Genomic DNA, 14,747 nt, shown 5'->3' with positions numbered 1-14,747 from the left:
ATGGTCAGACAGCTAGTGCTGAATTTCCTCATCGGACAATCCGTCGAGGGAGCGTGTATAAACGACCCCACGTGAGGAATTTAAAGTGCGGTGCGCTTCCACCCGGACAGGGAAGGTGTGTAGCAGTGACGTACACACGATTTTTGTGCCTGGAGGGCACTGACTATTTCTAACAACAAGGTGCCATTTTGTAATCTGGAACAAGACTTTACAGGACCTGCAATTGCATCGACATCCTTCTGAATAATGAAAGGGTTGACCATGGAGAAGTGTTGACCTTTGTCAGACTGAGAAACAAGGAACTGTGGCAATGATGGAAGAACTGTCCGTGGCTGAGACTCATTGAACTTACGCTTGTGAGCAGACATAGTTGATGATGAGGAAACCATTGCAGAAGTATGACCCGTGATTACCGGCGTCTCCGATAGCGCGCTCCTTCTTTGTAGGGGCCCTCTCAGAGGGCACGCCCGCCTTAGGTGGTTGTTTACACCTCAGGTCACACCTCCCGAGAAACAGACGGAGGGACCAATCGGCACTTTCAGAAGGTATCAGCTCGGGTAATCACCCCTCCCTGGGCCTGGCCATTACCAGGGGGTACGTACGTGTCCTATCTGTCTACCCGGGGCGGGGAATTACACGTTACCCCATCACCGGCAACACATGGGAATGCGTGGGTTGGCCTTCATACACACACAGGGAGGAACAAAGAGAAAGGGAGGAACAAAGAAAGGGAAAGGAAAGAAGAGAGGTCTCAAACGCCGCAGCGGAGAAAAGCGTAAAGAGAAGAGGTATGGAAAAGAGAAGGACAAAGGAAGGACAAAGGAAGGACAAAGATTTGCAAGCAGAGAAAGCGAAGAATATTTTACATTTTCGAGCGTCTGTCTCCAGACGTAGGCACAAAACATACTTCCAGAGGGGGAGAAAGAGAAGGAAAGAGATGAATGTGAGGAGGGGGGGGGGGGGGGTCGAAGATGGGGGATGGGGAAGGATGCGAAAAAGGAAGGTATGCAGCCCGGAAAGGAAGGAGGGCCACATTAGCTTGGGGTCCCGTGCTCGCTACGCACGTATCCACAAAAGAGTTGTGGACCCCCTGGGGGCAGGTTTGAGCGAGTTGAACATTTCAAGTATCTGGGCTTGACAGTCATGCATCTAAATGATACCTTCTATGAAATCAAGCAGAGATTAATACTAGCCAATAGAGCCTATTTTTGCCCTAACAAGACTTCTATCCTCAAGGCTCCTGACTCGTACCACGAAATTAACTATCTATAAATCACTTATACAACCAGTGCTTACATATGCCTCTGAAGCCTGCACATCAACAACTAAAGATATTGAAACACTGGATGCATTTGAAAGAAAGGTACTTAGATGAATTATCGGCCCAATCTGTGAAAGAGGAAGATGGAGGAGGAGATACAACCATGAGTAGTATACCATATACGAAGACCAATCCATCAGAAGGATAGTGAAATCATCCAGACTGATGTGGGCGGGACATGTGGCTCGCTCGAAGGATACAGAAGTACCAAAAAGAATATTACAAGGAAAGCCAGGAGGGCAGAAAGGACGTGGTCGACCAAGAGCCAGATGGGAAGATGGAGTAATCGAAGATCTTAGGAAGATTGGCTATAGAAACTGGAGAGTATTGGCAAAGGACTGAGAGAGATGGAAGGAAATTGTAGAAGAGGCCAAGGCTCATCATGAGCTGTAGAGCCAAGAAAGAAGAAGAAGAACTGCAGTACGTCATTTGTCATCTGTGCCAACCCTGCTCTAAGCTCACAATGCTAGTCACATTGCAATCACTCCAATGCTTCCTGCAACTGTCAGCCAACACCACTGCCACAAGAACTATACAACAGCAGAAACTCTTCCTTTCTATTTGAATTTACAGCTTAATTAGATTTCTTAACTGTTGAGATCTGCTACACGTTTCCAACACATAGGGCTATAAGAGACCTGATCGTGGATGTTTCTGTGATGATTAAACACATACAATTCATTATCCACTATCCACACTTTGTCTTGCGTAGTACACCTTATCTTATAGTGTCTTTTCTGTGGCGGATCTTTCTGATAGGTGTATCCACACCAGTAAGCAGTCAATACAGGGAAAATCATAGTCCCCATTCCAATATGCTACATTTGCTAGTATGTAGCATATAAAGAAATAAACTGCGAAGAAACACTCTTGTATCAGTGCAGAAGTGTGTGCTCAGCCATGTTTTCTGAATACTTTTTTTTTGCAATATGAAGGTCCTGCCTACACAATATCTGGGGTTTATGATGCTTCAAAACAACGAAATCTTTTACATTCTGCTGTTACAGTATTTTGATGTATATTCGTATCCTCTGTACATTTTTTATGACAAATGCATTTATACGCATACATATTTTGGATTGTTCAGTTTAAATGAAATATGGAAAATATCTCCTAGTACCTCTGCCAGCTGGTTCCCACTTTCCAAGAGAGAGAAAACAATGTTACTTACATTTTTCACATTACTACCATACAACGATATATTAAAGTACATGAACTTGCAAAGCAGATTTTTTTTTTTTAATAAAAGGATAAATTTTAACATTTTGGAGAGGCAGCTCTATATTATAGTGAGACCAGGAACATAGAATACATGTGAAGTGACAGGTTGTAGTGCAGCCTAGCTAACTTTATCTAGCATGGCTAGCAAACAGAACGTGCCACAGTCTGCAAAAAATCACACCAGAAATTTAAAAGTGTTAGCTACGTTTGCTTCCTTCATCTAAAATAGCATGGGGATATTTGGTTTTGTGTACGAAAGTTTCAAGCTTCTCTAGAACATTTAAAGGGTTTCTTTTTTGTGCTTTGTTCAACACTTCCACACACTCACTTACCTGACACAATACATGCCTATGCATATGTATGCAGTTCACCAATTCACTATCCCTCCCACTGTATGGGTGTTCTTTAAACCCTGCCATTAATGTTCACCAACTTTGCCCCTTATAAACTTTATCACAATTTATTTTGTACACCCCAGAGCCACCATACTCACATTTTCTCAACTTTATGACATGATTTATTTCCCATGATGGCTATAGTTTGAAAGCTTTTGCTAATATTAAATTTCTTGAAGCTATTACAATGTTTTCTGAATGTATAACATTAAATTTGAGTTCACGTCTAACCCTAAACCATAAACAAAAGTTTTCTCAATGAATAATTAATTTGCCAGACTTAGTCCTTTAGACAAATGAATAAGGGACTGATAACTCCATAGATTGGTCCCTTTACTCCCCAACCCAACCAAGAAATGAGTAAAATGTGTTTGAGAAATACTTTAAATACATTCCTTCCTACCCTACATAAGAAAAGCAACTAACAGTAATGAAAAGACACATAGAATATGCTTTAATTAAAGACACTACAGCAAAACATTTTGTTGCTCATGCACTACAGGCATGAAGAACATTTGAGAGTAACACACCACTAACTAATTTCATAGCCTCAAGACATAAAACAATACATCAGCAAAATATTATTGTCATAAAATCAGACACAGGCAGCAGTATTGTAATTTTAAACAAGTATTATTATTTGAAAAAAAGTCAACAATTTCCCAAGACCAACGTCCTTTTAAGGCCTTCCTGGAGATCCTACTAAACTACTCAAAGACAATATTAAATGTCTAACCAATTCATGAGAAAGTATATTTTCTGATTTTGAAGCAAAGCTATTAACTAACATGAATCCAGTGCCTCCTAGACTGTATGCGCTTCCTAAACTATAAAAGCAAGGTTTACACATCCATCTAGTGTATCATCATTCACTGCTCCATCTTACTAAAAGGCTTAGACATCTTAATTAAAAGTAAACCTAAATTCAAACCAAAGCATGGTAGCTCAAACTCAGTGGAATTTATAAATAAGATAAAACATCTATTTATCTGAATGAGATTTTCACTCTGCAGTGGAGTGTGTGCCGATATGAAACTTCCTGGCAGATTAAAACTGTGTGCTAGACAGACTCGAACTCGGGACCTTTGCCTTTCGCGGGCAAGTACTCTACCAACTGAGCTACCCTGGGTAGCTCAGTTGGTAGAGCACTTGCCTGCGAAAGGCAAAGGTCCCGAAGTTCGTGTCTCGGTCCGGCACACAGTTTTAATCTACCAGGAAGTTTCATCTATTTATATACTTCACACAGTGCTGAATTAGTATCCTTTGTTGTCTGCAGTTTGTTTTACAACACACCAGTGGGCAAATGTGTTGATATTCTGACAGAGTTGCTGTACAGGAGTAAAGTCAACCCCTGGTGCTGAATGACCTGAGACTAGCCACTCAGACATACGTAGTACAAAACTTTTTCCAGTTCCAAAGGACAATATTTTTTCCAGTTTTGTCTTGGGGCACAAAAATAACTAGGGTCATATTTGCCTATGTCAAAACTGTAGAACATGAAGACAAAAAGGAATTAAAAACAACTACATGTTAATCCCAATTGACAGAAGACAGCTAAAAACAGGGACATGGAGAAAAGTCTATAAAATACAACATACAGAAATGGAGATCCTGAACTAAAGTATGATGTCCTTCACCATTTACTACGACAGATAAAAAGTAAAACATGGTTGAATGTCTGCGTGTTGTTCACTAAAATTGCTGATAGCTCAGATGGCAAACACAAATGAGAACATATGTGGTTAAAAAAGGGCTTTCCATTAGGAAATGGCATACCATCAAAGGATGAGGGCAATGAGCACAAAGCGGTAGGGGAGCACCTTTTAACAAACTGACAAGATCAACTACAGTACGGCACACTCAAAATCTACCTTGTGCAGTGGTTAGTAAACTGCAAGACTCGAGCCACCATACCAGTCAGGCATAAATAATACATTCCATCACCTTGCAAATGCAGCTGGTGAGAAAATGAGGCAGCAGCAAGAAGGAAGGTGTTTGTCCTTACTGGGCTTAGGTATGGGTATGGCAGTGGTTTCACACCAGCATCTGGGAAACGTGGCCTCTCCCCATATGTGGTTGTCTGTGCAAAGGAGGAAGTGCTTGCCCTCAAGAGAATGGTGCTGCAACTTGTGTATGTTAACAGCATCTGGTCCTGGGGTGGAAGATCGGAATAAAGTAAGAGTATGATCTAGCTCCCTCATAGTAAAGGCGGCACTGTAGCACTCACTATTCTGAGAAGAGGAGGGTATTACCTGAGCTGCCTCTGCTCATTTCCGATGGAGGAAGGCAGGGTGATGGTGGAAGGAGCTCGAAATCACTGCAAAATGGCAGCCCAAGGTGTTGGAGACAGCAACAGGGTCCACTATGACACCGTCTGCTACTATCAGGCGAGAAATTGAGGAATGGACCTCGGTCCCACAGAGCTGTCGGAGGTTGGATCATACGATGGAAGAGGGAGTGGAACCGTTAAAAGAAATAGTAAATGAAATCCAGTTAGCTTTTGTGCTATCCCAAAAAATGCGACGACACTGTGCACGCAACTATTTATAATGAATGCAGTTTGCCATCATAGGATGATAGTTAAAAATGCGGAGAGCACATCTCTGCGCATGAACAGTGTTGCAGCATGCCTCAGTCCACCAAGGGACTGGGACAGGGTGTGGTAAAGAAATGTGTGAGGAAGGGAACGTTCTTCAGTGGTAAGGATAACATTTGTAAGATACTCTGCCTGGTCATCACAAATGGGGAAATTATGTATGTCAAAGGTTGCCAGGGAGAAGTAAAGCCTCCAGTCAGCCTTAGAAAGATGCCGTTTGGGTGTGCAAGTAGGTGAGGGTAGGAGCCAGCAATCAGATGGCACATGGGAAATGGTCACTGAAATACGTGTGAGAGACAACAGATCACTCGAGATGATGAGCAAATTGGGTATTACAGAAGGAGAAATCCAAATGGGAACAGGTGAGAGTGGAGTCTGAAAGAAATGTGGGTGCTCCCGTGTTAAGGCAGATGAGGTGAAGATGATTGATAAGGTCAGGCAAAAGGGCACCTCTCGGGCAGGTTCTGGGTGAGCTCCAAAAGGGATGGTGCACATTAAATTCACTGAGCAGCAGAAAGGAGGGAAGGGAGTTGCCCAGTAATCTGGAGGAAGTCTGCCCTGGTGACACCGGATGACTGAGGGATGTAACTGCTACAAAGGGAAAAGGTCAAGTGAGGAAGGAAAATGCAGACTGCAACAGCTTGGAGCCAGGTAGTCAGGGAGGTGGCTTGACTATGAACATCATCCTGGACGAACAGCATGACACCCCCACGAGATGGAATGCGTCCTGGGGGGATGAGGGTAGAAGGGGGAGGGGCAGGTCAAAGTGGACTAGGAAGAAATGCGAGAGCTCAAAGTGGTCATGAGAATGCAAATTTGTTTCCTTGAGGCAGGGTACAAGCGGATGCTGCGATTCTAAGAGCAGTCGTCAGTCCTCTTTTTTGGATCGAAGACCACAAACATTCTATTGGAGGAGAGTCATGGTGAGGAAAAAACGAAGGGTGTCACCTCAGCGGCTGCCGAGTGCCAGCCTTTGAAGACTTGCTGCTACAGGGCACGGAGGCAGGAGGATCCTGCTCCACAAGATCTACAGAGGAGTCAGCATTCTCCTAATGTCAGTCTGTGGAGTCCAGGGCAGAAAAATGGTTGACGGTGCACACCAGCAACGTGGAGGTTGGCCGGGCTAAGGTATCATGTGGGAACACCGTCAGCGAGGTCAGCAAAGAAGAAGACCGTTCCCTTTGTTTGACTTCTTGGAGCCTTTGTGGTTGGCAGAGGAAGATTCAGATGTTTGCTGGCTCGAGGGACGTAGGAAGTCTTTGCGAGAGTATTCCTTCTGTTCTTCCCGGCCTGCTGGTTGTGTAGCAGGTGACTTCGCCTGGTGAGGTGAAAGTTTTGTGGCTTGTTGCACAGCCGGAGGAGGAGATGGGGTCACTACCATACTCTGGGCAATTTCACAACCGCGGTGCTAAATTTGAGGTCTCACGTCTGCGTAGCCATATACTTCGTGAAGCAAGTTGTAGCAAGAGCAGTAATGTAAATGCCAGATGGTAGAACACAGGGTTTCCAACTAGCGAACACTGTGTGAGCGACCAGGTAAGGCACTTTCTCCTTCACCCTGATCTCCTAGACAGCCTGCTCACCAAGATACATGGGACAATCATGGGAGGGGGCAGCATTGTCGCTATTTTAGCTGATACAGTGGGGAGGAGGAGGCAGACAGTCGCCCTCGTGAGCATCCCTACCACAGGTTACACATCTGGCTGGGTGTCAACAGGACTCTCGAGTGTGGTTGTAATGATGACATTTGCAGCAGTGCATCAGGTTCGGAATGTATGCTCGTTCCACTGTCTGCTGGAAGTGGTGTACAACACCATACATAGGACCAGTATCACAGAGTGTAGTTAAAGCTACAGCTATAGGACTTCCTACTATGTGAAGAACAGCACAGTCCAGTGTATTTTCAATGGCAAAGATAACACATAATTACTAACCAACAGTGGGTTATACAGAATATTCTTGTACTGACTGTGGTTTTATATTGGTCAATCAGGCATAGACATAGGAACTAGGCTAGCTGAACATGGACACAGCTGGAGGCTGCAGAATTATAACTCCACACTTGCTGAGCATGTACTGAGCAAGGGCCACAGCTACCAGCCACTGCCCCATGTCCTTTGCTTACCAAACAAATGCCAAAAACTCAATCTGTTGTAAGTCCTGTAAATCAATAAACATCTGGCCCACAGTTGTGATTTAATATAAAATGGCCAAACACAACTCAATAGTTCTACCCTTCTGAAATTCCCTTAATCCTCTCAGTTTTCCATTACTCCCCACACTGTCTGTTCCTTTCTATTCCTCCAGTTACTGTTTTGATTTAATTTTTATTTCGATTGCTTATGTACTCTAATATTCTGTTGCTAAATCATCAGTTTTCCCAGGTACTCTAATGTTCTGTTGTTACAAAAGTCAATTCTATTTCTACTCTGTTTCTGTATCACTTGTGATGTGTAATACCTGTTCACAAGCTATTCTTTAGTAGTCTTGGCAAGCAATAATTTATTTTACTGGGATTGTTTAATTTATTTTACATGTTACATAGGCACAGTTTTTTGTCCTAGTGTTAATGTTTTTCCTGGTTTGCACCCTTTATATTTATTTAGTTTCCAACTTTTTGCCTATTAATTTCATTACTACTGCACTGTCGAAGATGACATTTATTTTGTGTGTGTAGTCAGTTGAAGTCTGATGATTGCCTCGTAAGCTGAAAATCGGTTAACTAAACAAATAATCCTGTAGAAATACACAGTATTGCGCTTTTCATTTATTATTATGAGGCTCTACAAAGAGGCAATGGAAGAATTAGCTAACATAACTTGAATAAAATCAAATATTTTCATTACTATGACAGAAATTATCAAATTACTAACAAATAGAAAAGCAATATTGTTGCAGAAATTTTCATACCTGTGATTCCATTAAAAACTTCAAGAATCCGCACATCTGTTGAATATTTCTGTTTACTACTGACAACACACAGCAATGCAATCACTAAAAACAATTTATTTTGAATCACAGTTATATGTAATGAACTGTGAACAGCTGCTTCTGCCAAGTATTGAACACCAGTATTTATTTATTTCCACTGAGCTGGAGATTTAGATGACTACCTGCTGAATGGAAACTCTCCACTTCATTCAAGCAGATGAGCAAACACGGCTCACCTTTCCATCTGTCATGGAAGTGTTAGTTATGCCATTTAATGCATGTTTATGACAATAAGTAGCATGCAGGCAATAAAGCCAAATCTATGCTGTAGAACAATCAACAATGAAAATATTACCTTCGATCTGAGGTACTCTGCAAGTTTTCCTCCTTAACATAATCAGTTATGTGTTTTCTGAGAAGGCTGACAGGTAAACTTGTGCCTTTCCTGGAAATGGATATAGCTGTCTTAACGTCTTATTATCAAAGTGAAGATACAGCATACATTAACATGCACATTAATAGTACAGCATTGTTCAATTTTGTTCTTACAATCTAAAGGTATTCATTTGTTAGTTTTTAGCACAATACTTTTCATTTAGACTTTCTAATAACAAAACTTCCCAGAAGATTAAAGACGTGTGCAGACCAAGGACACAAATTGGGGACCTTGTCTTTCATATGGAATGCTCTTGCCCACTCAGTTATTCACGAACAACTCATGATCTATCCTCATAGCTTAACTTCTGGCAGAACCACTATCCTAATTTCTTAACTTCTTTCTAATGATGTTTTACAAAAAATTAGAAACAGTAAATAGAGATTTCATTAACATCTTACATGTTTATCATCTCTCTAAGTTGTGTAAGGTAGGCATCATGTCTAGGTAAAAATTTACACACACACACACACACACACACACACACACACACACAGAGAGAGAGAGAGAGAGAGAGAGAGAGAGAGAGAGAGAGGAAAGGAAGTGGGGGTGGAGACAAATGATGATAATGACAACGACAAGGAGAAGGAGAGGCTGAGTGGATGACATTGTCATTACAAAAAAGAATAACCCAGAACTCTTGGTAAAAACAAAGACTTTATGTGCCAAAACAAAACATTACATTAGATACATTGCTCATTCCACACACTCACAGTGAGGATACTGGACACATGAGAAAACAAAACAACACAAGAAATTTCCAGAAAACTGGTATGCTAATATTCATTATACAGGTGTTACATGAAATAATGTTGAAAGATGTGTAACATGCCAAAAATATAACTGGAGATAGTAAAATGTAATGTGAAAAAAGAAGAAGAAGAAGAAGAAGAAGAAGAAGAAGAACAACAACAACAACAACAACAACACACTAAAATTATCAGTTCTGAAGACACGGTTGAAACCTGTGCAATGAATTCATATTGTATTTGGAATGAAGGATGATTAGATACTAACGTCACATTGCTGAGAGATCAGAAGAGACAAAGCACAAGTTCAGATTATAGGAAGGATGACGAAGAAAATTGACCATGTCCTTTGCAGAGGAGCTATCCAGGCACTCACTTTAACTAATTTAAGGAAACAATGGAAAATCTAAATACTGATGGCCAGATGGGGATTTCAACTTCTATCCTCCCGAATGAGAGTCCACCCAGTGTCTTACCATTGCGCAACTTCAATGTTAATATTTATTTTATTTTTTTATCGCTGTATACTTTAGGTTGATTCAGGTATCTCAGTATATTTGTTAGTTCTTTGATCATAAGATATCTGTGATGGCAAATATTGAGAACTCATTTTCATGTCTCTTGAACACAGAAAAAAAATTGTGCATATTTCAAATTCCGAGAGATTTTTCAGCTAAAGGAAGCATTTTAAATAAGCAAAAATGATCAAACAGATATGAAAGCTTCCATTACAGTATCTGTGGGTAGCCAATAGATGCAAGTACTCGGCACACACGTGTAGATTGCCAATCACAGTGCTGCAACAGCTTTATTTAAAAAATGGTCCATAGTTAAAAACACACCTTCTAAACATACTAGTTTCAATCTGTGAATGATTAGCTGAAGTAGAAAAACTCGAGCTGAAATTGGATGAGGACACTAAATTCAGAGAAATTTCATGCGAGTATGGAGCACATGAAATTAATCCTTGCTGTGGATATAATGCCTTTGATGGCAGTGGAAAAAAGAGTGACACTGAGCACACTTGCTAGTGATACACAGTTCTCTTGAAGGAAGCAATTTGATTGTATGTCTCTGACTCTACAATGGAACTAGTGTCCATTCAGGAAGGATAATATGAAAAGGGGAAGGTGTCATAACATTCTCCATAAATGAAGCTACTCGATAATAAAGTACTTCCAAGTGCTATTGTAAGCATTTTCTGTACTGAAGAAGACACACACAAGATTGTGCTTGTGTACAAAGACCGGTATTTGACAGAGATTCAGAGTCCTGCCAAGCCGCAGTATTAATATGGAGTCAGGGACAGTGGGTAGCAAGCAGCCACAATTCCTCATGGTTACACAGACGGCGTAAGCCTACAATACACTAGGCACACACTGTGTCAAAGTTTTTAGCTAAAATGTGTGTGCGCATTCAAATTCTGTCAGTAGCCTGAAAACACCTGAAGACTGAGCCATATCATTCTGGACTAACCTTGTAAGCTTATAGCAAAATTAGTGTGTTTTGGACTCTCTTACTAGCCAGCCATTCACTACGTTAACTTTGTCATCACAGACCATTCGGATCTGCCATTTGTTCTGCTAGTCACCTCACCACTCACATGCTGGATGATAATGAACTTTCTGCTGCCCACTGAGTAAGATAGCAGGGTGGGGACATAACTCCCAAGCCCATACTAAAAATGGCTACGAGTTACTAGTGAGATCTAGTCAGTCACTGACAAACACAGCAACTTCAATCTACATAATTTCACCCCTGAGCTTGCCCTTTCATTGAGACTTGAATACACTCAACAAAGAGGCATCAGGGAGCTTGAAAGTGTGCCTTGTATAGATATACAGTGTCGAGATAGAGAAATAACAAATGAACCATTGAAAGAAACACATTTTAATTTCCCCACAAGAGGGTAATATTTTCTAATTGCATACCATATTTATGCCCCAGGTCACAAATGTCTGCTCAACATGACACAGCTTGTGCACTGCTACAAGATTACACATTGCATCCAGCATTCTCAGCCATAGAAACAGTAACTTCTTCAACAATGTTTGGCACAATTGGCTGTTGTCCTCTCTCAGAAGCAATTCCCAAATTGTCAGTTAATCTGAACATCCGAATCATGTCCTTCAACCACGGTGCTGAAGGAGAACCTCTCTGTATACTTTTAATGCGTTGATACTCACAAAGAGCAGCAGCACTGCTGCTGCTGTTTTGATAAAACAGCTTATGAGTAAAGCCCTGCTCAACTTCTCCAGACCCATGTTGACTGTCTACAACTGTAATGCACACTGATACTTGTGTTTCAATGTACATCATCGTGCCAGTACCAGCACTTAATGGCAAGTCATGACAGTAACACTACTAATAATGCAAATTGTGCAGCACATAGTCTGAACATCATTCCTATGAAGTTGTGTACCATTACTGTAAATATATTCCATCTACAGTAGCTCAAGTAGCAAAAGTTTATTTATAACAATCATGTATTCAGACAATTTTGCATGTGCTAGAGTTTTTAGTTTATCTCTGAGTGTCCTGTTACCACTGAAATTACCATGAAGTATTGGTCCAATCTTTCAAAGAGTGGGATAGAGGATGGAGGTGGAGACTGTGTGGTGGTAGGAGGAGGAGGAGGAGTAGGAGTAGGAGTAGGAGTAGGAGCAGGAGGAGTACATGCTGTTTTACTAGTACCTCTATGTGAATAACATCATAATCTGTATGGAAGATTGTTGGCGTTTCCTAATCAGATGTTCTGTTTTCTTAAACAAGAGCTTGTGGCACCATGTTCGTCAGTCACGCACCCACAAAAGATCTGTGAGCCCCTTGGGTCAAAATACATAGTGAAATCAACTACATAGTGTCCAGTTCTACAACCTTCATGAAGCATCAATTTGGCTTTTGCTTTTTAGTGTGACTAGTAATGACAGTACCACAAAACACAATTTTATGATCCACCCAAATGTATATATATTGTGTGTGTGTGTGTGTGTGTGTGTGTGTGTGTGTGTGTTTGTGTGTTTGTGTGTGTTCTGACTCTCTGACATCATGCATGACAATTTCTTCGGTCCTGCACTCTCTTCCACAGAATTTCCAGGGTGTTGATTCATCTCACCCTTTGCGACCCTCTTCTCCTTGTGCCTTCAATCTTCCCCTGCATTAAAGTCTTTTCCAGTCAATTACATCTTCTCATAATGTGCCCGTAATAGGTCAGTCGTCGTTTCAGTATCAGACTTTCCAAGGAGCAATTTGGTTTTATTTGTTGTAATAATGAGCTATTTGTTGCCTTTGTGGTCCACGGAACCCTACGGAGTTTCCTCCAAGATCACAATTCAAAGGTATCTATTCTACACTCTTCAGCCTTTCTTATGGCCCAGGTCTCACATCCTTACATAACAACTGGAAAGACCATAGCCCTTACTATATGAACCTTTGTTGTTACAATTACTTCTCTCCTCTTAAAACATTGTCCAAGTTGGACATTGCCTTTCTCCCAAGTAACAAGTGTCTCTTGATTTCATGGCTGTAGTCACCATCATCAGAAATCTAGGAGTCGAGATAACTGAACAAAGAAACTACCTCTATTGTTTGTCCTCCTATATGCCATAAAGTGGCAGGTGGGTTGCCATAATTTTCATTTTATTGACATTCAGCATTAGACCAACCTTTGCACTTTCCTCTTTAGCCTTCAGTAAGAGGATCTTCAACTCTTCTTCACTTTCTGCTTTGAACATAAGACTGCATACAGTACTATATTGGGCCTTAATGTATTTTTCTGTAGGGTAAGGGGCTCTTGCAATGATTCCACATGGAGAACATCTAGCCAACAAAGTTACAGCTGCTCTCATTATGTTCCAATGGTGATAATTTGCTCCCGTGTGGAATTGCTAGTCTCCCATCAGGTGCCTCCCCAGGTGGCGGATTGGGGAATGTTCACCAGATATGGTGGACACTGGGGGAAAAAAAAATACCCGGGGCGGACCAAAACTAGCAAAACAATAACTGCTGCCTTGCAGTTGGGAGTTGGGTCTCCAAAGGTTAAGGGAAGACAACCTTGATTAAAAAATCACCCGTCCCCTGGTAGGGGTTGGACGCAGGATTGACAGCCCGCTCTGTAAAAAACAACTGTTGCAAAACTTCTACAAAGTAAAGTTGGACGGAGGAAGGAAGACGGACCTGGCATGGAAAAGAACAGAGGATGGAATACAAGTAAATGAAGGAGGGAAATTTAGGAAGAAGAGAAATATAAGGCGTAGATCAGATCTATATATTGGTACTTTGAATGTGAGATCCCTATATCGACCAGGAGCACTGAAAGTAATGCTGGATCAAATAATGAGTCTGAAGCAAAGTATAATAGCACTACAAGAAATAAGATGGACAGGGAGTGGAGTTTTACAAAAGAAAGAGACGAATATATTCTATAGCTACAGTGAAAGGAATCACCAGCTGGGGACAGGATTTGTTGTACATCAACAATTGAAGCATTTGGTAATAGGGTTTACACCCATTAGTCCAAAATTATCAACACTAAGGATAAAGGGGAAATTCTTTACCTACTCCATAATTAATGCCCATGCACCAACAGAAGAATCTGAAGAAGAGAAAGAAGTATTCTATGAATCTTTCAAAAGAGTACATGATGAGTGCCCAGGGCATGATATTAAAATAACAGCTGGAGACCTAAATGCTCAGGTGGGGAAAGAACAGATTTATAGACCAATAATTGGCCCCCACAGCAAACATGCAACAAGTAATGATAACGGAATAAGGCTTATACTGTTTGCAGCATCTAGAAGTATGGTAATAGGATCAACACTGTTCCCACATAAAGAAATTCATAAGGGAACATGGAACTCACCGGATGGAAACAGAAAACCAGATCGACCATGTGTTGATAGATTTGAGACACAAATCGGACCTATTGGATGTGAGGAGTCTCAGAGGCCCAAACATAGATACAGATCATTTTCTGGTATGGGCACGGGTGAGGGCAAGGATATCTAATGCAGCGAAAGGAGACCGACCCAGGGCACAGAAATATAATATAACAACTTTAGAATCAGTGGAAGTAAGAGAACAGTATCAGGAGAAGATA

The 14,747-nt window shown here is 41.3% G+C and overlaps 1 protein-coding gene across 1 annotated transcript in view; it reads right to left on the bottom strand.

Annotated features, from left to right (window-relative positions):
* LOC126248001 (eukaryotic translation initiation factor 2D) overlaps positions 1 to 14,747 on the bottom strand; it is a 150,920-nt gene that overhangs the window by 52,302 nt on the left and 83,871 nt on the right. Inside the window, exon 3 of the mRNA XM_049948583.1 lies at positions 8,820 to 8,909. Within this exon, the coding sequence (XP_049804540.1) occupies positions 8,820 to 8,909 (90 nt within the window). The remainder of the gene's footprint in view (positions 1 to 8,819; positions 8,910 to 14,747) is intronic.

This window comes from Schistocerca nitens, chromosome 3, assembly GCF_023898315.1.
Source record: "Schistocerca nitens isolate TAMUIC-IGC-003100 chromosome 3, iqSchNite1.1, whole genome shotgun sequence".
Lineage (NCBI taxonomy): Eukaryota > Metazoa > Arthropoda > Insecta > Orthoptera > Acrididae > Schistocerca > Schistocerca nitens.
Note: the sequence above shows the minus strand (reverse complement) of the source record. Positions and strands in the feature narration are given on the sequence as shown.